This window comes from Tachypleus tridentatus, chromosome 10, assembly GCF_004210375.1.
Source record: "Tachypleus tridentatus isolate NWPU-2018 chromosome 10, ASM421037v1, whole genome shotgun sequence".
Classification (NCBI taxonomy): Eukaryota; Metazoa; Arthropoda; class Merostomata; order Xiphosura; family Limulidae; genus Tachypleus; species Tachypleus tridentatus.
Window position 1 is genome coordinate 88,758,180 of NC_134834.1, and position 27,828 is coordinate 88,786,007.

General features: G+C 34.6%; 1 protein-coding gene across 2 annotated transcripts in view; it reads left to right on the forward strand.

Annotated features, from left to right (window-relative positions):
• LOC143229834 (H2.0-like homeobox protein) overlaps positions 1–19,723 on the forward strand; it is a 30,513-nt gene extending 10,790 nt beyond the window's left edge. Inside the window, exons 2-4 of one of the 2 annotated variants that reach the window (XM_076462651.1) lie at positions 3,469–3,660; positions 14,079–14,290; positions 18,899–19,723. In XM_076462651.1, coding sequence (XP_076318766.1) covers positions 3,469–3,660; positions 14,079–14,290; positions 18,899–19,111 — 617 coding nt within the window. In that variant the 3' untranslated portion in view covers positions 19,112–19,723. The remainder of the gene's footprint in view (positions 1–3,468; positions 3,661–14,078; positions 14,291–18,898) is intronic. The other variant, XM_076462652.1, reaches the window with a different exon arrangement.
• The last annotated feature ends 8,105 nt before the right edge of the window (positions 19,724–27,828 follow it).

Genomic DNA, 27,828 nt, shown 5'->3' on the forward strand with positions numbered 1-27,828 from the left:
GTTTCTAATCCATAACGTCCTTCGCAGATTATGGTAAGGGAGAGAAGAAGGATCCTCACCACAATACAGAAATCAAATAATTGGCTTTTTTCTCATTTTCTTATCATCATTTGGTGTAAAGAGATTTTATAGCGGCTAACGTGTTGCCTTTTTAAATATTAAATAAAACAAATCCGGATGTGATTCCTTGCGGTAGACAAAGGGAAGGTGGCCTTTTGTGAGCTTTGTACTTAAAATACCACAAAAACCATAATTAATCTCAATAGAATTTGAAGACAGATGTAAGATATATTGTTTTATAAGTACGCTCCTCGGAAAAAGAAATCTTTAGAAGATGGTGAGATTTTTTATATCTCTTGTCTTACATGACAAAATTATATGATCGAGATTTTGATACGATAATAAACAGAGAATTCTACTGTTGCCCGCAGGTGTATCCGTTTGAACTACCAGTCAATGTATGTATCATGAAATACAGATTAAAAGTATTGGTGATCTGTTAATTCTACTTATAAGTGTTTACTTGTAATGAAATGTATACAGAAGTAAATAACTGGAACATTAGTGGGCACTGAGTTTCAACATACTCTAAATATAAGTAGGTAAATGGCGACATCTATATTTCAAATATAAACTGTCAATCCTATGGAAGATTTAACTGGGATGATACAAATATTGATGCAATGAAAGTAGTGACTATACTGAAATAGGTCATATTTAGAATTAGGTTTAAAATATACCCCTGGCATCAGAAAAGAAAATAGTGAATAGAAAATAAAAATAATGACAACTTTATATGATAAGAATAATCATGTGCTTCGATATTGATACTCGAAACAATAATTATCATTTGGAAATACACTAAAGAAAATTCACAGATTGTTAGAACTCAAACAATCTGATTGGTTTAGAATATATATTGACCTAAATACACAACTGAGAAATAAAGCTATTAATAATTTTTTATAAATTGTTAAATAATCGAGGATTTGGAAAGATTTGATGGATTGTTACAATGAGCTATCTCTGCTCTGCCCATCTCGGATATCGACACCTGGTTCCTATTGGTGAGTCAGCAGATATACCACTGTAGCACTGGAAGGTAATTTAGAAAGACAATGGAAAATGTTAGAAAAATTAACAGCTAACAATACTTAAAGAATAGATGAATATTTACGGAAATGTGATCTGCTGCTCATATGAAATAATATTCAATAAACCGATTGATGTTAATATGAGCAGTTTAGGTCTTTCAAAGGCACTGATGTATGATATTCATAATGGATTCATGAAAGCAAAGTGTGGTAACGACTTAAAATTATTATACAAAGTTAATGATTGTAATATTTATAAAATAAGAACAGACGACCTTTATAACGATATGAAAGGAGATGCTAGTTTATTTGATACCTCAGACTATCAAAATGAAAATTCTTATGGAATTTTGTTAGCAAATAAAACAATTTTGTGTGAAATTAAGATGAAAAGAAGTGAAATATAATAGCTTAAATTGTATGGCTTAAATTTAAGATGATAAAAGTCGAAGTCGAAAAATGCAAAAAAATGTGTTATTAAAGTTAGAATTGCATTCGATGAATAAAATTATTGTTTATTTGGGTAGAAAGAAATATATAAAGCAATGGATCTAATAATAAGTAAAAAAAGAATGAAATAATTTTAATAAAGTATGAAGCTCGAAGTACCCCACAGGCACAGCGGTTTATCTGCGGACTTATACAACTAGTAACAGGATTTCGATACTCGTGGTGAGTAGAGCACAAATAGCCACCTGTGTAGCTTTGTGCTTAATGACAAACAAAAATTATGCTTGAATACTGATAGAAGATATTTATCATTAGATGACATTAATAATTTAGTATTTGTCAACTTTTTGTTACTTGTATTAGAAAAAAAAATCATACATGATTGGTTAAACCCCCTTAATATTTTCGTCTTACAAAAAAGTAAGTTTATATTATTGGAAAAATTATTTAGATAAATGAGGAGGTTATAAAAATAAATTCTATTAATACACTTTAATATGATATCGGCCAGGCATGGCCGGGTGGTTAAGGCGCTCGACTCGTAATCTGAGGGTCACGGGTTCGCATCCCCGTCGCGCCAAACATGCTCGCCCTTTCAGCCGTAGGGGCGTTATAATGTGACAATAAATGCCACTATTCGTTAGTAAAAGAGTAGCCCAAGAGTTGGCGGTGGGCGGTGATGACTAGCTGCTCTCCCTCTAGTCTTACGCTGCTAAATTAGGGACGGTAGTGCAGATAGCCCTCGAGTAGCTTTGTGCGAAATTCAAAAAACAAACAAACCTTGCGCGAAATTAAGAAACAAACAAATAATATAATAGTGCGACTAGTAAGCTAAGTGATGTAGAAAATGACACTACAAACACTATCTCTGAAATAAAAACAATTAGAAATTCAGTTTGGTGATCGAATTGTAGCTGTGTTAATGGACAACAACAGGGACGAATTCCAAATATTTTTAACTTTAATAAAAAATATAATGTTGACGACATATATAGTGACAGTTCACGTGGGTCTTTTAGTAATACTTAGGGGGATGTTTGATTATGGAAATAAATAAGATAATACTCTCCCACTTTACGATAGTGTGTACATTATAGGAGAGACGGTCAAACTTTCAATTTCATTTCACTTACACAGCTCAGGCACTTCACGGACAGGTATTCGGTATACGGGTGTTGAAAGTGGGTTTTTTTCAGAGTTTTCTCGTTTTTCTCACATCTAGTTCTTGGCATATGATCTACAGAACCCTTGCCACCCTGAAGGACTATAAGTCCCAAATATACCATTGATTTTGTGATGCTCGTCGGTGCCTGTTTTGGTTGTTTTTTTCGCCGTTGCTTGCCTCAAGTTACTCCAAGTCAATTTTATCTCAAGTAAATGTACTTATACTGTTGTGAAACCATCACTGTGTTTAGATTTCAATTTATTTTAAAGTTATTTTTATACCATGTTTATTTTTCCTTTTATCATTATTTTATTTTCCTCTCTCACGAAGCGCACAACAACATCTAACTTGAGAGTGTGAAGAAGAGAAAGGTGTTTCTGAACAGGCACGATGACATTTGCTCTATGTTTCGGATGAGGTCTTCTTAACCGAGATCCCTACCACAAAATTTGCTTTGTTCCTATTCTGTCAGAGACAATTAACTTAAAGTTTGGGGTAGATAATTTTGATTGGCTGCCTTCCGTATATAGTCCATCACTTCAAAATTAGGAACGGTTAGCACAGGCAGTCTAACTCGAAATTCAACATACAATGAACAAGAAAACTTACCAAAACATTTACTTGGGATTATACACTGTAGTTGAATGTTTTCATGAGTATTAACTAAGTTTCTATACATTGATATTTTTAATCAAAAATACCACTCGTTTCCTACTGATATTATTGTATCGCTGAAATAAGTGTATTTAAATTTTTCAGAACTACTATCCTTTACAAAATCATCGCTCTGTGATCTATGTATAGAAACTAACACTGCTTCACTCCCAGGGTACTGTCTTCTATCTGCGTGTCATGGAGACAGCCAGGAGTATCACAGAGTGTTTTCCTTTGCCAATGCAGGAGTTCCGACGTACCCTGTTACCTATATTTCCACTTTGCCTGGTTACACAGGTAAGTTGTTATCGATTTTAATGCGCAGTGACGTAATAGAATATATTCGATCTATTCACCACAGGTACTCGAACCTTGTATTTTATCGTCCATAAGTGAGGTAGACTTACTGATGACCCATAGCGGGACGCATACATGAGTTTTTAATTTTTTACAGTTACGTCATATTTATGTTGTCAATTGTTTTTGTGAAAATCAACTTAACATTTGTTTTTTCTAATACATGTATATGAGGCTATTGAAGCGATACAGTTCAACAAGGTTAACTAATTTTTTAACCGTCACGAATTAGATCGCTATGTACGAACACAGAAATATCTCTCCTTCTCGCCCCCAGTCGCAGAGAGGTATAACTGCGGTCTTGTGTTGTTAGAAACCGGGTTTAGAAAACAGTGACGGGCAGAGCACTGATAGCTTTTTTTACCTTTGTGCTTAGAAAGAAACAACAACTTTACCTCTCAATATATGTATGTATATATATATATATAATATTTTATTAAACATGAGGACAAAATCACGTTACAATGTTGCTAAATCGTTAATGAGCAAGGAACGTTTAATGGAGAAAGCGAAACGTCAAAAAAGAGTAGGAAGTCTGAAGTTCTGATATTAAGAGTAGGAAGTCTGAGGTTCTGATATTAAGAGTAGGAAGTCTGAGGTTCTGATATTAAGAGTAGGAAGTCTGAGGTTCTGATATTAAGAGTAGGAAGTCTCAGGTTCTGATATTAAGAGTAGGAAGTCTGAGGTTCTGATATTAAGAGTAGGAAGTCTGAGGTTCTGATATTAAGAGTAGGAAGTCTGAGGTTCTGATATTAAGAGTAGGAAGTCTGAGGTTCTGATATTAAGAGTAGGAAGTCTGAGGTTCTGATATTAAGAGTAGGAAGTCTGAGGTTCTGATATTAAGAGTAGGAAGTCTGAGGTTCTGATATTAAGAGTAGGAAGTCTGAGGTTCTGATATTAAGAGTAGGAAGTCTGAGGTTCTGATATTAGGTTCTAATAGAGTAGGAAGTCTGAGGATCTGATATTAAGAGTAGAAAGTCTGAGGTTCTGATATTAAGAGTAGGAAGTCTCAGGTTCTGATATTAAGAGTAGAAAGTCTGAGGTTCTGATATTAAGAGCAGGAAGTCTGAGGTTCTGATATTAAGAGTAGGAAGTCTCAGGTTCTGATATTAAGAGTAGGAAGTCTGAGGTTCTGATATTAAGAGTAGGAAGTCTGAGGTTCTGATATTAAGAGTAGGAAGTCTGAGGTTCTGATATTAAGAGTAGGAAGTCTGAGGTTCTGATATTAAGAGTAGGAAGTCTGAGGTTCCGATATTAAGAGTAGGAAGTCTCAGGTTCTGATATTAAGAGTAGGAAGTCTGAGGTTCTGATATTAAGAGTAGGAAGTCTGAGGTTCTGATATCAAGAGTAGGAAGTCTGAGGTTCTGATATTAAGAGTAGGAAGTCTCAGGTTCTGATATTAAGAGTTGGAAGTCTAAGGTTCTGATATTAAGAGTAGGAAGTCTGAGGTTCTGATATTGAATGGATTCTGTTATTTGTTTATTTTGTGTATTGACAGTTCCTTGTTCTAGATTTAATTTAAATTTATTAAAATGTATTGATTTTCACTAAAATATATGTACATATAGACGAGTATCTAGGTCTTCCTGCACTCCTAATATATATTCCTAAATTGGCAAACAAATATAAACAAACCATTTAATTTTCTGTCTGTTGTATACAAATATTGTTTTAAAAGATAGATATAACAATAGTTTTTCTTACCATGTTTATTATTAATTAGCATATACGTTCTTATCTAAGAATTAAGATAAATCTGCTAGTTCTCGTAACTTCCCTGGTATCAGAAATAAATTATTAGTTTGTAACTTAAACTGTATATGATCACCCTATAATTATTTAATAAGGTACTATGGATTATCTGAAAAAGATCTGCAATTTGTGATACGTATAATGACGTCTGTTTTGATTTTTACGATATTATTCTAACACGACAGTACATTTAATTTTCAAATTTCAGGACACACTAATATATAGACACATATGATGAGGTCCGCATTGGCCAGGTGGTTAAGGCACTCGAGTCGTAATCCGAGGGTCGTGGGTTCAAATCCACGTCACACCAAATATACTTGCTATTTGAGACATGGGGGCGTTATAAGTGACGATCAATCTCACTATTTGCTGGTAAAAGAGAAGCTCAAGAGTTGGCGGTGGGTGGTGATGACTAGTTGCCTTCCCTCTAGTCTGATACTACTAAATTAGGGACGGCTAGCGCAGGTGGCCCTCGTGTAGCTTTGCGCGAAATTAAAAAACAAACAAACATATGATGAAGTGAAGTATTTCCAGTTCCCCTATAGGACATTCCGAGAACCTATCGAGATTAAAGTTATAATTTTATCTCATTTCTCGATGATCGATTTTAAAGAAACGCTATTCACGCAGTTGCAGTGAATGTTTGCTGTAAAAAAAAAAAAACAGTTTTAATTTATAAAATCGATACATTGATTACTTTGAAAGTATTTTTTGTTTGTTTTCAAAAGCCTGTTCACTCTTCCCCTTCTGTGATTTAAAGCCTGGTTTAACAGCTGAGGAGTTGTGTTTTTATACTAGAGGAGGTTTTAAACGAAATATTCCTTTTAAGAATTACTAGCGGGCAAAGACTAAATTAATTTATGACAAAACGTGATAGCAAAACTATCATATGCCAAATATTTCTTTCAAAACAGCATTCTAGAGGTGTATTTCACGTATCGTTGTTGCTTGAAATGCTACAGTACATAAAAAATGTAACGGAAATTACAAACTCACAGCTGTTCGATTGTTTGTTTGTTTGTTTTTGAATTTCGTACAAAGCAACACGAGGGCTATATTCGTTAGCCGTCCCTAATTTAGCAGTGAAAGGCTCGAGGGAAGGCAGCTAATCATCACCACCCACCGCCAGCTCTGGGGCTACTCTTTTACCAACGAATAGTGGGATTGACTGAAACATTATAACGCCCCCATGGCTGAAAGGGCGAGCATGTTTGGCGCGACGGGGATGCGAACCCGCGACCCTCAGATTACGAGTCGCACGCCTTAACCATCTGGTCATGCCGGGCCTAAAATGTTTGAATACACGGTTTATAGACAAGTAAAAGAAAAGAAAAAGCAAGTTCCGCAATAAAATACATAGAAGAATTGCATAATAATAATAATATGCCTTCGTGTTGTAAGCTATAGTCTGTGGTCATTTATTCAGGTGATATTTCATATCTTGTTTTCAGGAACAAAAGTCCCCCGCTAGTGCAGTTGTAAGCCTACGAATCTACAACGCTAAAATAAAAGGTTCGATTTCCTTCGGTGGGCTCAGCAGATAGCCCGACGTGACTTTACTATAAGAACCACCCACACACAGGAATAAAAGAAAACCTTTAATTTATTTTGTACTTATTTCTCAACCGCTTTGGGAACAAGTAATTTCTGAATGAGCACATTCACGACTAACGAACATTAGTGCAACTTAAGTTTCACGGACACTAACCATTTATTTGTAGAAAAAAAACAAAATAATGCCTAACGCACTCGCATGGATTGCGTGTGGCCGAGAGCTGTAAGATTTCCACTCTGCAATAACGAAGCTTTATCACTGTTCTTTTGTAATTCGATTATTTTGGAAAGAAAAACTTCACATTTCTTAGAGTAGCTGAAAAGATTGATTTGGTTTGTTTCGTATTTCGCGCAAAGCTACACGAGAGCTATTTGCTCTAGTCGTACTTAATTTAGCAGTGTAAAGCTAGAGGGAAGGCAGCTAGTCATCATTACCCACCGCCAACTCTTGGGCTACTCTTTTACCAACGAATAGTGGGATTGACCGTTATATTATAACGCCCACACGGCTGAAAGGGCGAGCATGTTTGATGTGACGTGAATTCGAAACCGTGACCCTCGGATTACGAATCGAGTGCTTTAACCGCCTAGACATAGCAGGCCAACTGAAAAGAAATCTTAAAGCAAATAGTTTCATTTTTTTTCATCGAATATTTCTCATTTGATAAGAGATAATAACTATTGTACATTGGCTTTTAAATTAGCCCACTCGTGGTTCACCAATAAGCACGAATTCTTATAACGGTGGAGCACGGGCTGTGATACCCATGGTCGGCACAACACAGATAGCCCATTTTGGACTTAACAACAATATTACAAAACTCATCTACAAAGAAACACAACTTTTAAGTAGTTTGAACAGACGTCATGTATGATACTGGACGTACAAAAATGTTTTATAAATATTTCGGTCATGTTTGTGTAAGTTAATTAATGATGCTGCCTTGAGTTTTCTACTTTTGTATGTACATCCTTGTTCTTTACTCAATGTATTTATGACTTTGTTATTTATTATATGGTAAAGTTGTTTTCTACGTGTTAGCTGATAGTCCTTCTAATGTTTGTAAATCTTATTTTTAAATTCCTACTTATTTCACCAGTATATATATGTATTATATATTAGGTTGAGGAATAATTCGTGAGCGTTTTTTCAAGTTAAAAAAATATATTCATAAATGAAACGCTTTCGCAAAATATTTCATGTCATTTGGTAGATAAATTTTTGCTCTAATAGATGGTGTGTTTGATTTTCATATGTCTTTAATTTTTGCTTTCATTTTCAGCTCATTAAATGGAATGTCAAGTGGACAAAATCGAGCATTTTCGACACTATCTGCTTTTCACATTTAATTTCTTGCAATTTCGTTTAAAACAATGCATACTATATACCTAGGTATTACATGAAATAAAGTATCATAATAAATGTTTTGGGTGTAATGTGTTCATGCATTGAAGTATTGTATAGTCTTGCATGTTATGCTTGAATGAAATTATTTAAAAAACGCTCACGAATTATTCCTCAACCTAATATAATTTTAGACTTTTCGTAGTTAATTGGGTTGACAAATTTATTTGTATAGTCTTAATTACTGTTAGGCTTATATAATAAATCTGTTTTTTGTAAGAAGATTAGAGCAACACTTAAGTTCCTTCGTGAAAAATATTGTGTATTGTATAGTTTAAAGAAGAAGAAACGTTATTGTCTCGTTTATTGAACCGGATTAGGACTAGTTTAATAGAGCTTAGCAACAACTTTCATTGGTGTTTAAGAAGGCTGCAAAGTTCTATGCGAACTTCGAAGCCTCGACTGCACAACACAGATCGGTTTACAATGAAAACCTCTGTTGAAATACAAGCTCTACAGCGAGTCATATTGTGCAGTTTAATGGCGTGTTTATTGTTTAATTTAAGGAATATTAAATTCATGACCCAATAGTAAATACAATACCATTCAATGAAATGCAGCAACCATTAATACGTTCCAATCAGTCGAGTCGTTTTTAGATTCTTTTTTTGCAAAATGTTTCTTTATGCACTGGAAAAATGGTTCGAATTTTTAATTCTAAGATAGATGAGACAATCCTTAATTATCTCTTTGTATCAATTGAATTGCAAAACTCACAATCTCGAATACAGTTAACATACTCTCTTTATAGCTTTCATTGAGCTATGTTTTGACGAAATATCAACCTTATATGCAACAAGTGAGTATGTTGCTCAAATATATACTTTCTTAGGACTTTGAACATGTCGGATATATTGGCTGTTTCGTCACCTCATTGTTCATTATTCTGGACCCAAAATGGCCAGGTGGTTCGGGCGCTCGACTCGCAGTCTGAAGGTCGCGGGTTCGAATTCTCGTCACACCAAGCATACTCGCCCTTTCAGCCATTAGAGTTAATTATAATGTGACGGTCAATTCCACTATTCAATTGTAAAAGAGTGGCCCAAGAGCTGGTGGTGGGTGGTGATGACTAAATGCATTCCCTCTAGTCTTTCGCTACTAAATTAGGGACGGCTAGCTCTCGTGCGGCTTTGCGCGAGCATGTTTAGTGTGACGTGGATTTGAATATGCGACTCTCGGATTACGTACGGGTCGAGCGCCCTAACCACCTGGTCATGCTGGGCCTAGACAAGGTGTACTGAATCAATATTGTAGCAGTTTTCTTTTGTTGGTGAGTTATTTTAAATTATCTGGTAGAAATGTCAGGGCAAAGGTCGGGACTGGAGGAACCTTTGTTGCAAAAACGTATTTTTGCATTTTGGGGCCATTGATGTCGTGGTTGTACGATACAAGTGACGTTAAAATCTCACAAATCGATCATAAGAGAAGAATCCAAAAGCTGATAATGAATGATTTCTGCTAACGGATTTATCTGAATTAAATCAAATAAAAAAATCAGAAAACTCTATTTACCTGTATTGAATCAGCTCAAAATTAAAGAACCCTAGTTTTCTTCTGAATTGAAACAACTTATAATTAGAGAACGCTAATTTATCCGTATTGAATGATTTCAAAATTAGAAAAATGCAAAATACCTATATTGAATTAACTTAAAATTAGAAAAATGCAAAATACCTATATTGAATTAACTCAAAATTAGAGAACGCTAATTTATCTGATCTGTATTTCAAAAACCTGCTTTTTCGCGGTGCAAGTCCACAGAGTTACTGGAGGACACCACAGATTGTAAAAATGTTTGTTAGTTTGCTTAGAATTAAGTTACACAATGGGATATCTGTTCTCTGTCCACGACGGATACAGAAACCTGCTTTTTAATGGTGTGAATCCGGAGACATATCACTGTGCCACTGGGTTATACAAGAGATTGCACGATAAGAAGAATTAGAAAGGCAATATTAATTGCTAATAATTCTTATACCTCTAAACAGTTATAACAGTGAGAAGTAGACATCTTAGTCCTCTGTACAACAAATAATTTTAGCTATATTGCAAAATTTGATTTTCTAGATACGAGAACCTTTAGACGTTTTTACTTTAAAGACTCTGAAATTTTCCAAAATATAGTAATGTGTTATTCAATCATTTCTATTATAAAATGTTTATGTAAATGTGTAAATAAATCCATTTACTATTTGTAGAGCTTCAGTTTGTTTGCGATAATCACTATCTAAGTTGTTATTAGCAATGTGCTTTGTCGACACGTGTGTTGTCACGGAAAAACATGGGTTGGCCACGCCTTGTGATACCCAAAACAGTAGTGTTCATAAAAGAAAAAGAAACTGTTCATCTATTCTTGTCAGTACTGTAGAAATAATGAGACTAAGTTAGACAAGACTAAGATAATATAAATTTAGGAAATAACATAAAACATAAAACACGTGCAAAACACAACAATAAAGAATTTGATACCAAAACCAACTTTAATTTTTTTATGTAAAACTGTTCTATCACCCTTATTCGTTTTACGAAGAAAGATGGATAAAAGTAAATTTGAAGGTAAAACTAAATACCCATAAAACAGAACAATTTCTGCACACAAAGACAGCAACAAATAAAAATAATATCGAATGAACCTTCCATACTAAAAAGATACAAAATATTTCAAGCATGACATTTCAGGTAGAAACTGCAAGATACAAAAAAATGTCATGTTGCACGCCGTTGGTACCGAAGGACCATCCAAAGCCACTTCTATTTCTTCGTGTTTTTTTTTTGTATGAACTAGTAAATGCGCACGTTTCATGAACCACGTTTCGAACGATTTATAATCTATAAATCGATAAGGAAAACATCAGTATGTTTTCTGCTTGTGAGTTTTTTTTTTTTCAATGCTATAAACAGAAAATACGACATTCGTGTTAAACAAAAAGCTGACACAGCATGGCCTGGTGACTATGGCTCGACCCTCAGGTTGTGAGGCTTATGCATTTAGACCTAAAAACAACTTTGAGCAAAATAAACATGCAAAGAGCCCTCTCTTGAGTTTACGCACTAACAACGCTAAAATCTGGGGTTTGATTCCGTAAGATTGACACAACAAATAGCCTAACATTCCTCTACTCTAAAACAAACAAACTAAACCTAGTGCTCCCTGCTAGTACATCGGTGTGTCTCCGGATTTACAACGCTAAAATCAGCGGTTCGATTCCCCTCGGTGGGCTCACCAGATGGCCCGCTGTGGCTTTGCTATAAGGAAACACACACAAAACCTAGTATTATGTAAATGTACTCTAGTAAAGATATAAATAACCTAATGTAAAGAGTACACATAATCTTTAGGCAAAGTACTCTAACTGCCTATTGTTTTACTTGACAGAAGATGATCTGATATTATATTACATTTTATTATTAGAGGAACTACAATTTACATTTAGTATCAACCATTGCGAATATTTTGCTCACAAATTAAAATGAACAACGCACACCAAACTATTTTGTTTTTCACTTTTAAATGCAACTGATAAATGATACAAGGTGATATGCTACGTGTCATAGGAGATCCATGTATCTTCTATTCGTTTATCAGAAAATTTTTTGTTGAAAACTGAAAATAATTACCTGTGATACAAAAGAGTGATATATTGGTAATCTTAAACTTTTCAAATGATTTAAAGGTTAATTTTAATCCTATTAATAGTTACAAGGTTATACACATAGACGAAAAGAAGGAAAATGATTCCATAGGAAACAAGGCAGACCACTGAATCATTCAGAGTAAAATTACAATTATTTATACCAGAGGGTGCTATAGTTGGCTGGTATAAGCACGGCGGTGCGTGTTAGTTTATGTTATTTGTATATATATAAGTGAAATAGATACACAGGTAACACGTGCTAGTTAGTTAAGAGTTCAACAGGCTTATCTATCATAAGGTCACAAAACAAAACAGAAATAGTAAGGGTTTTGTTTGTTTCGAATTTCGCGCAAAGCTACACGAGAGCTATATGTACTAACCGCCCCTAACTTAGCAGTGTAAGACTAGAGGGAAGACAGCTAGTCATCACCACCCACCGCCAACTCTTGGGCTACCCTTTTACCAAGGAATAGTGGGATTGACCGTTACTTTATAACGCCCGCATGGCTCAAAGGGCGAACATGTTTGTTGTGACTGGAACTTGAACTCACGACCCTCGGATTACGAGTCGAGTGCCTTAACCACCTGGCCATGCTGGGCCCAACAGTAAGGGAAAACAGAAGTTAGTTTTTAAGCGTTTTCTGAGATAGACTCATGATCGCACAGCTCTACATACGACAAGATAATTGATATAACATTTCCATGCAATCACGAAAACCTGTCAGTTAAAGTTAATTAGATATTTAAGACTAAGTACAGAGCAAAAATAATGTTCTATTTTGTTAAGCTATGATTACAAATAATTAGTATTCCATTTTATTACTCTTAGCCCCTTGGAGACACATATGCTTGTTTTGGTTTGTTTGTTTTTGGAATTTCGCACAAAGCTACTCCAGGGCTATTTGTGCTAGCCGTCCGTAATTTAGCAGTGTAAGACTAGAGGGAAGGCAGCTAGTCATCACCACCCACCGCCAACTCTTGGGCTACTCTTTTACCAACGAATAGTGGGATTGACCGTAACATTATAACGCCTCCACGGCTGAAAGGGCGAGCATGTTTGGCGCGACCGGGATGCGAACCCGCGACCCTCAGATTACGAGTCGCACGCCTTAACACGCTTGGCCATGCCAGGCCGACACATATGCAACTTGGAACAAGTTAAAAGGGGCAAAATACAATATTTACTGAATTAGCTGCCTTAATAAGCTTAGTGTTCGACAATACTGCCAGTTTAATATTTCTAAATAATTTTTCCCCAACAGAATTATTACTCAAATTGAGAATCCTACGCTTTTGTTCTCTATTATTGTATAGAAATATTTATTTTACGTGTCCATATCAACTGCAATATCTTATTTAATTTCAAATTTGAAAAAAGGTTTTAAATGATTGTATGTTTCGCTTTGAACAGTTTTACTTCCATAAGAAGCTCGCCGCTTTGAATCCCCGTCGCACCAAACATACTCGCCCTTACAGCTCTGGGGGCGTTATAATGTGACGGTCAATACCACTATTCGTTGGTAAAAAAGTAGCCCAAGAGTTGGTGAGTGGTGATGACTAGCTGCCTTCCCTCTAGTCTTACACTGCTAAATTAGGGACGGCTAGCGCAGGCAAACCTAGAGTAGCAATGCGCGAAATTCAAAAGCAAAACAAACAAACAAACAAACAAACCACGAAAAGTACCTCTTTTGTTAATATTAGTTGTGTTTTAAGAACAACTGTACAAAATGGGCTATTGGATTCATGTCCGTTACGCGAAATCGAATCCCGAACCTTATCATGGTAAGTCGTTAAATTAACGGTGACCCACTGTGGGACTTTTATGTCTAAGTGAGTTTGCCACAAATTATTTCCTTAAGCATACTAAGCTCAAGCTTTAGTTAAGGCATAAGCTACTGGCTGCCGTCTAAACTTAAATAATTTTGCATGTGCAAAGGGTTGTTTGACAAGTTAAATAATTTTAGTTCAATACCACATGTTTGTGATTTTCGTTCCATTGTATTCTCAAGGTACGAATCTAGCATCTGAAGAAAGCCTTTCAATGAAGACCCTTCCTATCAGTAATCAGACGCCAATGGGGAAAAGGAAACGTTCCTGGTCACGTGCTGTATTTTCAAATCTACAGAGAAAAGGTCTAGAAAAGCGTTTTATGATTCAGAAGTACATCACCAAACCTGACCGGAGACAGCTTGCCGCCACATTAGGGCTAACAGATGCCCAGGTGAGTTGTATGACCAAGTTATGGTTAACTCGTAATCTGAGTGTCGCGGGTTCGAATCCCTGTCACACCAACCACACTCTCTTTTTTTTTAGTTGTGAGGACATTATAATGTAAAGTCAATCCCATTATTTGTTGGTCAAAGAGTAGCCCAAGAGTTGGCAGCAGGTGGTGATAACTAACTGCCTTCCTTCTGGTCTTACGCTGCTATCGCAGTTGCCCTCGTGTAGCTTTGCGCGATATTAAAAGCAACAACAACAAACAAACACCAAATAGAAGAAGACAGAGGGCAACGTTGTGTTCACATTCAGATTTAAAGGCGACTTTATATTCCCAGCAATAAATACAGTAGATGTTGTGGTTTATGTATGTTATCATATATTTTTCTTTACTTTTACTCAGTTGTTATATTTATTGCTGTGACCGTTTGGTCCGTCCTGGGGTCAATAAAATTGGTTCGTTTGCTCTACGCTGAATGACTGCAGGTTTGTTCAAGTGCAAATAAATGATTAATGATAAACAATTAGATTTTACATTAAATATATAAAATATATTCTTAAAACATGCGCACTCTCATTCCGATATGTAATAACATAAATAAGAAACAAACATAAACAAACGCAAAATTAAAGAAGCCTTACTTATACAACAACTTAAACCCAAAATAAACCAATATAAGGGAACGCCTTTATACCTATATTAATATAATAAAATAAATAAAATTATATATTCTAACATCTAACACCGCCCTATACGTTCCGACACTCAGTTGCACAACCCCTTTCAAACATGTGGTTAGCTTCCGGTCAGTTACCTCTTTCTTTGTGAACCTGACGATGACCGAAGAAGGTCGAAACGTTGTTCGCTCTTCTATGTAAAATATTTTCTCAACCCAAACGAGCCGTTTTTGCATATATATTTCTCTACAAGTTAGTTTTCTCGACATCACTGATAAATAAGACTGATAAATTTAAGCCTCTCCAACTTAATCTAGTTTAACCCAAAATTGTTATTTTGAAGCAATTTGCTATTAAAAATGGCGTCTCTTTTGTTTGTTTGTTTGTTTTGAATTTCGCACAAAGCTACTCCAGTGCTATCTGTGCTAGCCGTCCCTAATTTAGCAGTGTAAGACTAAATGGAAGACAGCTAGTCATCACCACCCACCGCCAACTCTTGGGCTACTCTTTTACCAATGAATAGTGGGATTGACTGTAGCATTATAACGCCCCCACGGCTGAAAAGGCGAGCATGTTTGGCGCGACGGGGATGCGAACCCGTGACCCTCAGATTACGAGTCGCACGCCTTAACACGCTTGGCCCTGCCAGGCCTAATGGCGTCTCAACCACTGCTATGTCTACTGTATCCGGGTGTTCTGAATATTCCATGTTGTTAGCGAAGAGCCTCTCTGGCACCGGATGTAGCAGATGTGGTGTGGTTAGTATATATAAACGGTAACCTTCAAAGTTGATGCTTCTGTTTATAAGTAATACATCTATTTTTTTTTTTTTTTTTTATGGAAGTCGATTAACCGTTTCAGTTTTGATTTGCAATACTTCTATCAGTGAAATAAAATATAATTATTTTATCAATAAATACTAAATAAGTTTAATAAATCTGATCTTAACTACAACAGCAACAACAACAAAAAACAATGTTTCGGATTTGTTTGTAATTAACCACAAATCTACACAATGGCCTATATTTGCTCTACCCACCACGAGTATTGAAACCCGGTTACTAGTACTGGAAGTCTGCAGACACAACTTTGTGTCACTGGAGGGCAAAAAAGCAGTAACCGATGTAGCAACAGTATGTTAGACAGAGAATCACTCTTACCATCTGCTCTTATCAGAAAATAATAAACAGATTTGTTTCTTACATGACACTAAATATAGTGTCATCAATCACTCACGCTTCAATAAATATGACATCCAATGCTTGAAATAAGTTCTCGAATCTGCTTATTTGTAGACTTACTAACAGTCTTCTCAGAATAACTAGTTGTGAGAAGCACATATGTTTTTGTTTTGTATAAGTATGTATTGTCGTTTCTGTCTCAAAATATGTTTCCAGAATTTGTAATAAAACTAGATATAAGCCACTACAAAGACTTCTTATCACCTTCCAAAAACGTTCATGGAACTTGAGTGGAAAAGCACATCCATACTGAGCAGTTTGTTGCATTAATGGTTGCAAAATACATTCTTGGTACAAATATTTACATTTTGTTCTACTTTGACGCTATTGTCTACATACATGGAGTAGTTACTAAGCAACTATTTTAGTAGGAACAGAGAAGGCAGCTTATGGTCGGACAGTCATGTACGAGTTATTAATCTGGTCTGTGTAAGTTGATTTGAGTATTTATACGTTAAAACACACGTAAACACGATTTGTATAAAAGTGTGTTGTTAGTGTAATCTAAACAGATCAACGTTTTAATTCAAGCAGTTTTCTTGTACTTGCATCGTCACGCATCACAAGCTATATGTTGTTCAATTGTTCAGAAATGATATGAAGCAGAGTATGGTGCACCTCAATGTACTGTATACACAAATCTGAAACGTCACTGGACGACATAAAACGTTATTTTAGGAAAGTATACTGATAGATAGACATGAAAAAATATTGTCCAAGATAACTTTGATTTTATAAGGTTAACACGACAAGGTCAAAAGAAGTCTTGTAACACCTGACGACAGGAGTAGAATGAACAAGTTTATTCCAGGCTATCAAGAAAAAGTGTATAAGATACTGACCAAACAAAGTTATTTTACCAGAAGGGTTAGGTTATCTGCAAACCAATATTAACCAAAATTCACTGCCATTCTAACCTATAGCTTGAACATTGATAACATGTCATGTTTTCAGATGAGTCCTGTTTTAGTTTTATTAAATTTGATGGTAGGGTTTGTGTTTGCCGTTTGTTTGAAGAACAGATAAGGAAAGACTTTCTTTCCCACAGGAGGTGGTGCAGTACAAGTTTGGGCAGCTATTTATTATGGTGGAATATCTGATATTCATATTTTCCAGAGAAACGTCAATGGCGCCTCCCTGAGACATCATATGGCGACGATATTTCTGCCATATGATAGGACAAGGTTTGAAAATAACTGCGTTTCAGTGTGATAATTACACTGCCTGATATGATAGGACAAGGTTTGCCAATAACTGTGTTCAGTGTGATAACGACACTGCCTGCATTGTATATATTGTACAGAATTATTTTGAACAGGAGAATGTTAGAAGATTACCATGGCCAGTAAAGTCTCCAGATTGTACTCCCACTGAGAGCTGTAGGCAGAATTGGGCTGGTTAATTGCTAACCACTACACTAAACCAACTACTGGATCTGAGTTGCAATATCTTCTAGTAACGCATTTAGATGAAATCAGGATGAACTGCATCAATAACCTTATCGGGAGCATATCACGACACCTTGATGAAATTGTTAGAGTAAAAGTAGAACAAACTAAGTACTGGGTTTTTAATAAGAACTGATATAAAGTCACATACACTACTTATTTATTATTTGATGTTATATTTTGCTGTAGTGTATGCTTTGAGATGCTGAATTACACATCTTTCTACAAGTCTGAGAAACTTGTTCAATGGTCTAGCAAATCGTTCATGATGTCCAGACAACATGTTTTATTATAAAATTTACATATGTAAGTGTTTAATAAACATTTATTTATCAGTTTGACAGCACTAAGTGTATTTGTAATTCATTTTAATAATAACAAATATGATCGTTATTTTATTTTGCGACTTAACGTAAAAGAAATATAAACCATTTAAACAATACCACTATATTTGCCAAAACGTTTGAATTTTTTTATATTTCTTTCACCTTAAGTCGCAAAATAAAAGCTCAACATGATGCATGACTAAAAAGGATGTGTGTTTGTAAAGCGACATAAGTTGCATGTATGTACATATGTTTCATCCACGATGTTTCTGTACAGATATCATACAGATCAAGCAGATGGAGAATGAAAGAGGTATTCATACAATTCAATGAGAAGAAATATATTGTTCAAGTCACCTAAAATATACATAGTCATCGGATAAAGTATGACTGTATGCAGTGACATGGAGTAGAATGTCTAAGACAGGTTCCAGATTCATTTGAACATAACGTACTCACAAGAAATAAACACTGTTTAACCTGAAATATGTTTTTGTATTAGTTTTTTGTAATTTAATTGTCGTAATTTTTCAACTGAAATATTGAATTCATCGGTCAAATATGATTGTGTTATATTAAGCAAAACAGAGTTCAGATGTGATGCTAGGTATCCAGCCTCATACATATGTATATGTACATTTTTATAAGTAACCAATGAGTTCTTGTTGCTTTTCATTACAACTTTTCAAAGGACTAACGGAAATATTATCTTGTTTTAAAATGTATGTTCTTCGTTTTCTGCCTCCCGCTAGTACAGCGGTATGTCTCCGGATTTACAACGCTAAAATCAGGGGTTCGATTCACCTCGGTGGGCTGAGCCGATAGCCCGATGTAACTTTGCTATAAAAAAACACACTCTTCGTTTTCTCTAAGTTTTTTTATCAGTTTTACCGATTGTAATATTTCTTCCTCTTTTTAGGTCAAGGTTTGGTTTCAAAATCGACGCATGAAATGGCGACATTCCAAGGAAGGTCGTGAAGACCAGATGAATCAAGATACAGTTACCAATAGCCTCAAGTCTGCACGATGGTCACAAGAGGAACTATTGTCCAAGAGGATAGTGGATTCCGACTGTACCACCGAAGAAGAGGATGCACCTGATCCTGCTAACGTTATGTCTCTTAATGAATAACGACATAAACGTTTGACATTCCAAAACAGGATCAAGTCAACTTTTAATAATGATAATATAAAATATATAATATGTAGAGAATCACTCATTAGAAATGAATATTGAATAGTAACCGGCCCAACAGGTGCTAACTTGGTTTGCTCATTTTTGAAGTTCATTGTTGAGAGGTGAAAATAATACTTTGATTTGAGACGAATTCTACATCACATGTCTTCTACATTAATAAAAACATTCTCTGTTGGCTTTTATACCAAAATACATAAATTACCGAAACTTAGAATGTTGGTTCTTGCAACTTTAAAAACGGCTATATATATATATCCACGAGTGATAAAACGTATATAAAGTGTTTGTTGGCTTTACTTGATTTTACAACCATGAAAACACAAGAAAAGTATTGTTAAATTGATACCCCACAACAACTAAATGTGTGTTTTTTATAATGTAAAAACAGAGGCTTTTGAATTTTTATATAAGTATTTTATAAATGAAACCTTTCTCCAGAAGGAAAAATATCATTTCAGTGTTTCAATATGTAACTTGTTCAAGAATGTATTTTTCATTGCTTAATTGACAACTGAATAAAATATTTAAAAAAATCCACCAAATAATTTTGTTTTGAGATAATAATTAAAAACCTTTCGATTCGTCATTTCTAAGTATGAAACGCGTTCAGTTTTTGGCAAAATAAACACAAATAAAAAATATGTTTGTCTGGCAGATTAAACTGCTTTCATTATCACTTGCTCCTATGTTCTTTTGCGAATTTATTATTTACATGTATATAACATACAGAAAATAACCAAAAGCGTATTGCGAGGGTTGTTGTGCATTCATTAGTGGACTTCTTAAGTTATTCTATTACATACACCCCGTATTAGGTATTTACTTCATACACAGAAAGACGTGGTCTCAACGGATGTCCTGGTACAGATCCTTAGGATTTCCAAAAAAGTCTAACTAAACTGTGAAGTGTTTTATATCAACACGAGCGTTAACTGATATAAACACATTACAGTGATCTCCAGTTATTACAAGTACCGGAAGTAATTTATTCGTGGGCGAAAAGAACATATGATTTAAAACCTCAAAGATCCGCAACATTCAGAAACTTATCTATAGTTATTTTATGCGTAATGCAAAAAACAAAACAAAACTCGAGACCACGAGGAACACGAGATTTTTTTGGTTTTGTAATGTGATAAACTTCTGTTGATTATTTGGTATTCTTGTCTTGTCTCATCGAAAAAATAGAATTTATTGGAAGGATATATATATGGACAATCCTCAGATAGATAAAATTATTTACAGATTCCTGCCAATAAGATCTGTTATTCTTTAAATATTAAATTACTACTTGTTAGTTTATCCATGTTCAAGTCACATCGAAGTAGAATAAGTTGTCACTATTGCTTAATAGAACAGTTCCATATAATAATTCCGTCACACCAAACATGCTCGCCCTTTCAGCAGTGAGGGCGTATAATGTAACTTTCAATTCCATTATTCCTTGGTAAAGAGTAGCCCCAGAGTTGACGGTGGGTGGTGATGACTAGCTGCCATTCCTCTAATCTTACACTGCTAAATTAGGGACGACTAGCGCAGATAGCACTCGCGTAGGTTTGAGCGGAATTAAAACCAGAACAAACTGTATAATAATTACACCTTTTGCAAACAATGCTTCCGACTTTTTTGTAGCCCATATAAGTAATTATAAATCACGTCTGGAAACGTAAAATCAACACACCAAGATATTTATAAACTTCTCACTTTAAATAAATTAAAAAAAAACCGAGCAGAATTATCTTTACATTCTTTGATAAAAGAAAGAAAAAAAAAACTAGAATAAATTTTATGGATGTTCTAGTTTAAGGCTAAAAGACGACAATAAGAAAAATGATAAAAGATCTGGAATAATATAAGATTGCTTTATTGATTGTGACTAAGCCTAGTATCTGCCAATGTTTCCACGAAGACAAGTTAAAACATAGAAGATACGTTTCTTTTTATGTCCTGTAAATAGGTGAAACCACAACACTAAAATCTGTTGTATTTTCGTTTCTTTCCAAGTTAAAACTGGTTGGGCTTTGTTGAGTGGGCTAAATTTGGAGCTCTGTGTGTAAGGGTCCAGTACTCAATACGTGATGACGCTGAACACGATATTTCTGGCTAATTACCATGCCTCTGTTCAATATAGTCAAAATTAAGGGTATTGTATCTGAATATTTAGCCTAATTCTAAGCTAAAACCGCTTATTATATTTTATTGTGAATTGGTATGATACGTTTTTTTTTTTAACCCTGTTAAAGCTATGATACAGAGAATATAAGCAGATTTTTAACAGCTTTATTACATCCCTATAACTCAGCAGGAAAATGAGCGCTTATAACATTAAACTGCGGGAGCTGATTTCTATGGTGGCTACAGTAAAGAGAAACCACCATGCAAGATGTAACACATAAATTATACTGTTCGTAACTGAGTTACATAAGGTTAAAATAATTATCCTACTCATAACATTTATTTGATTGTGTTGTTAAAAGTGAGATCAAAGCTTCGAAGCTTGTAAAACAATGGAGTAAAAAACATTATAATGATGAACAAACGAACATGGCTTCAAGCACTGAACTTGGAATCCTTTTGGAAAAGATAAATAAGGAGTTGCTGGCACATTCTATCAGTGGGATATTGATAATCTTCGAACTTATAACGCTAAAATGTGGGGCTCGAATCCCTCCGGTGGACACAGCAGATAACCCGATGGGACGTTGCTCTGAAAGAAACAAAAACATTCCTTGTACTTAGCGGATGCATTGGTCTCTACTTCTGATTGATACTCTTGACGACAGATGCCGCATGTGTAGTTTTGTTTCAAAGCATATTTTATGGTATTAAATTATAGATTTTGAACCAGCAAGCCAATGTTCCACAATAGCACGTACAGTGAGATTCTTTTTTTTTTTTTTCAGCATATTGGTATAAGTCGGAATCTGAAATGTGTTAAACATCCAAACTAATAAAAAATATTGTTCGTTGAAAGTCTGGAAGCTCTTGTAGTCGTAATTTCTTTTTTTTTTTAATTTGTATTTGTGAATACTATAAGTCTTTGAAGTCCTAGAAAAGGAATGCGCCATGAAATCCAGTTGCGAATTCCGTGACGGCGAGTTTACTTCTATTAGAGGGAGTTAGTGTTGTTTAAAGGTTTTAGTAATAAATGTTTTTGTAACTAAGTAAACGGTTGCTACATGCATTTCGAGACTCGTAGTAAATTTAACACTATAATGTCTATGAACAGCCGTAATTTTGCGACAGTTAGATTCTTTGTAAGCAGAGAAATAGCAGAAAAAATATTCCTGTGTGTGACTTAATTTTAATAAACTATTAGAATAAAATTAAAAGTTTTTCACTGAATGTATAACTCTCTCTGGGTTTTCAGTCTTTGTGAAACTGTAATAGTATTCCAAGCAGTTTCTCAATTAAACCAGCAAGAACTATATTAAGCACTAGGATGCTTGAACAACCAAGAGCACGGGATATATCATTTCACGCACTTAAACTAATGCCACGTGACAGTCTGTGTGGGCGGCCTCTTCTAAGTTTTTTGCACTGCAATTTGTTGCAGGGTAATGTTTATTGATTTAACATTGTAATTCAGATCCTCAACCTAAATGTTTGGGTCTACACCTCTGACTGACAAAAGGTCATACTTCGCTCTTTCTAATGAAGCAACCAATGTTTTCTAAAGAATACTGATATACCGAAGTACTATGGACCTTTCAGCACCTCTTGAGCGTCATCCAATTTTGTCCCTCCAGCCCAGGTTTCATTTATTTGCTTAACCCAAACATACTATTATCTCTCGTGTAAGAAATCCGTTTCGTTACCATTCCGTGATCATCGCAGTAATGAATCTTTCAACGTGAGTGATAAAAAAGACCAAGCGAAAATTTCTTAAAGATTTATTGATTATATAGACTGACTTCGTGGTCATGTGATATATCATTGCCCAGGTTTTAACGATATAACATCATCTGAAGCGTCTTTGAATATAATATACTCAGTATAGTACGTTATATCAACACCCTCTATACAGAAGCACTTTTATCCTCTTATATGAGGAAACAGTCAGATGAAATAAGTTCATTGCCGTTTTACCCACCTTGAATTTAGTTATAAACTTCCTTTAAAAGATTCCTTTTATGATTTTATATTTGTATGAAATTACATGCAACTCTAAGGTTTAGTGTACGTGAGAAGCAAGTCAGACATATTTTATCCTTTTTGAATTTTAATTTTAAAACAATCACAGAAATTCAATCATAATTACATAATCACAGTTGACTCTAACATGATATAAAAACTAAATAAAAAACTTAAAGTAAATAAATAATAACGTTAGTTATAAATATCTACGAGGGTCCACGTATTATGTTCCTTGTGTAATTAACTTACAAGTTAAGAAGTTGGTTTTTTACCTTCACTATAAGTAGGATATGCATATTGTATGAACTGAGAGTAATTCTACGCATTTATCTGATGTAATATAACACTCATAGCAATTACTTAGTGAGAATTATGCAATATTATGATATTAGTATTTCCATTTTATTTATGAATAATATATAATAAGTTACCCTGTGACCAATAGCTATGGACTCACAATCTTATAAGTTTGTATTTTTAAAGATGAGAAATTACACACTGTTGCAAAAATTCAGCACTTTATTGTATAAAACTGGAATCTTATTACACAGAAATGGTGCTACTTCAATAAAACAATTGTTAAACATATTTTTTCAGTCAAATTTAAGAACGGTTATTAGCAGGTAGCATGCAACGTAGTTTTACGCAAAATACTGAAGAAAACAAATAAATAATAAACTACAAGAACATGACGTATCTTCACGCATTACGCATCATGACTTTAGTGGCTGCTATTTCTTTAGATCCTGCCCATTCAAATGGCATTAAAGCATTTACACGCATTTGAACTGAGCTGGTGGAAAGTTCAAAACATTTAGACTAAATAACACCGAACTTCATAGTTACTTCTGTAGCAACAGTCTATTCTTTGAATATTACTGTAGACAGACTTTGATACTAAACTAAGTAAACAACACTGTTGCTAGCTGTTCATGAGTCCAAACTGACAGGGACAATTGTTTAGTTTCTTGTAACCTGTTTTCCCAAAAAGCTCTAAAAAAAGTATGTAGTTTTGTTGCCACAACAAAATCTTATCTTATTTTAGTGGAACATATTTTGAAGTCATTCTGTATTTTTAATTTTTTTTGCAAAGTCATATGGGATTTTATAGTATTTTTTTAAGCCTATTTATAAGGTTTTGGTTTGTTCTGAATTTTGCGCAAAGCTACACGAGGGCTATCTGCACTACCATCTCTAATTTAGCAGCGTAAGGCTAGAGCAAAGTCAGCTAGTCATCACCAACCACCGCCAACTCTTGGGCTACTCTTTTACCAACGAATAGTGAGATTGACCGTCACATTATAACGCCCCTACGGCTGAAAGGGCGAATACGTTTGATGTGACGGGGATTCAAACCCGCGACCCTCGGTTAACGAATCGAGTGCCTTAACCATGTGGCTATATCAGGCCCACTATTTATAAACAAGTTAATTGAGCAACAACATGTTTATGTCAGAGATGCTAACAGTTAATCAAGTATAAGCCATAAACAGTACGTCGGGTGAAAAGTGGTAGATGTATGGAAGTAAAATGTCGGTATTAATCCGGTTTTGAATTCCCCACGGTGAGTCCAGCAGATGGCCCGATGTGACTTTCCTCTAAAACAGCAAGCAATTTATAAACGAGACAAAAATATTAAAAGACAGATATTAGTGAAACTAATGTATTTCGTTTAAAACATTGACATATATAAAAATAACCTTTCTTCTTGAGTTTTGTCGTTTATAAATTAAAAGCTAAGTTATCATTTTCATCTGAAAACCAATAACGTAATAATAAAGTTAATAACTTTGAAATAACATAAAATTAAACCTCAAAGGCTGTATGTAATAGCATGAGTAGATGTATAGGATCCGAGAGTGGTTGTTACAGTGCTTATAAAAGTCCTGTATTTAGAGAGGTGTATATAGTCCAAGACAGTCAAGTCTTCTCAGTGTCATTTATTAGGAAATATAGCCTGTTGGAGTCTAGCAAGATTATGAAAGGTAAGAGCAAAAATCAAGTAATTTTGTTTTATTTATTTGTTTTTCGCACAAAAATTATTTGATGCCACCTAAACGTATAAAAGTATGTGGCCACAGAGATCATATACATGTATCACTTACTATGTGATATGCGGTAAGAATGACTTTTGTTTTAGTGAGACTGGCGATAAACATAATTGTCGTGTTAATAGGTTGGTTGTTACCCGCAGTAGCAACGTAAAATCGGTTGAATAACCAGAAATACTACTAATCCTAATAAATATAAGAATGTTTAAGGTTTAATGATAATCTGATGCCATGTAAGAGGATTAAAACTGTTCTTAGTGTTTCACGTTAGCACAAAGCTCCTGCTGGCCATAGCATCACACTGTTCGCCATGACCTCACTAAAATGGGATACAACACGAAAAAAAACAAACTTAAAGGTATGTGTGCAGTATAAAGCGATAAACAATAACTAGTATAATATAATAATTTAAAAAGTACAAGTACAAAGTCAAAACAGACTCCGCCTCTGTTTCTCCGTATGCACTGGCCATGTTTATTTACATTCAACGTGCGGCGTTGGCGGTTTGTTTGGCAACTATTACGTCACGGTACTTTTCCTAGCGGCAAACGTAAAACCTAAAACGTTCGGACTGCCGCTCGGAAAGGGCTCTTTCTGCACCAAGTTCTATGCTTCATTTATTAGCACATATGTTTTATAAAAAATATGAACCTGCAAAATTAATCAGTACGAAGAGTTCTTTTGACTGCAAAGTTTTCTTTTTTCTGTAAAATTCACCTTTAAAAACAAAAGACAATAGTAATAGACAATAGTAAATAGAGTGCTATTAGTAAGAAACTTTAAAATAAAAGAAATATAGCAATTATTTATTAATTTTATTTAAGCTGGCTTACACATTTTTAAAAATAATGTTTTTCTTATATGGTTTAAGTAATTTTCTAACCATGGGATTCAGTAACATTTCCTGGAATTCTTAGATGAAATTTTGTATATTTTAAATATGATTATTCTTCCAAATTTTGTCTTTAAAAATATATTGTCTTTGTTTCTTTGTATGTGTGGGTATGTTATTAAGCCCAATATCTGAACTAAATAAAGCGTTACAATCCCCCAGAGTTACCGTTGGGCGATTAGGAGGGAAGAAAAATCTTAGTGAAAAGAAAACTGTACTCCTCAAATTTAAATTTTTCGTTTGTTTTTAATGAGTTCAGAACATACAAAGATTTTTTCAATAGTAAATTTAATTTTTTTCGTCTCTGAAGAAGGAAGGTGTATCTTTCGAAAGCAATTAGGTTATTGGGTTTTTATTATTGTGACTTTTTTTCTTCTTCTGTGTTCTATGGCTTTATTGTACAGGGTGGCCCGTAAGTCCCTACCCATCCATATATCTTATGCATCCAGTGTATCTGTGTGCTGTCCCTCATTCTCGCTGCACAATATTATGCAACGCCATGTCACAATACGCTCTTCAAGTGTAAATTGGCTTACATAGGCCATATTTCTCTGAAAAAAGAAACAACTTTATAATACATGCGTAATTGAATATAACTTAATTGCAATGGATGGGTAGGGACTTACGGGCCACCCTGTATTATAAGTTATAATTTACAGAATTGATAAAAATTTGAAATATTATTCTTTCGAAAATAATATTTCCATGAAATTACAGCAGTTTGTACTATAGAAATATTTTTGTTCCGCTGTTCGAACATTTACAACACTTATGTGATTGTCCTTTAATATCCGACACAGATATTTAAATAAAGCACTCTGTTTTATTGTTCTCGGTCTCGAAATCTTGAAATAATATGTCTTCATTTGTTTTGTTTTTTCAATGTATTGTTGCTGAAGTTTTATAGTAACATAGATATACGTGTCATGAGAAGTATATTTTGTCCAATCGCTATGCGACGTCCGTTTTCATTTTAGATATTTCAAAACACATTCGTTCCAGTTTTAAAACGAAAACCATCACACTTTTATATTGAAGTGAAAGTATTGCGGAACGAAAATTAAAAATCGAAAAGAAAAAAAGTGCTGTAGGTCCATAGAACAAGAAACGTTTTCCATTCAAGGAAACTTAAAGAACGTATTCTTGAAAAACAAAAACTCAGCTAGAAGAATTAGAACATTATTTTGTTCATATATTATGAACAACTAAGACAACAACAACCATAAAAACGAAACGACCGTATTCATTCTTAGTGTATAAAACAAGTAATCACTCAAAGCGGCTTAGCTTGAATTAGATCAAATAAAGAAAATAAAACTTAACAATATATCGGCTAATATTCAACAGATTCAAGTGCTAGACAACGGTTTTCGATACACCTGGTGGGCAGAGCTCAGATAGCCCATTGTGTAACCTTGCACGTTCCCTGATGAGACAGCGAATGATTTACGGAGCTACTACAAAAATTCTGGAGTTCAGTTGTCCACAGAAAATATCCCGATGTGGCTTTACTCTATAACAACCAGTCAAACAAGATTCAAATAGTTTCCGTGGAGTGGAAAACAAGTTTA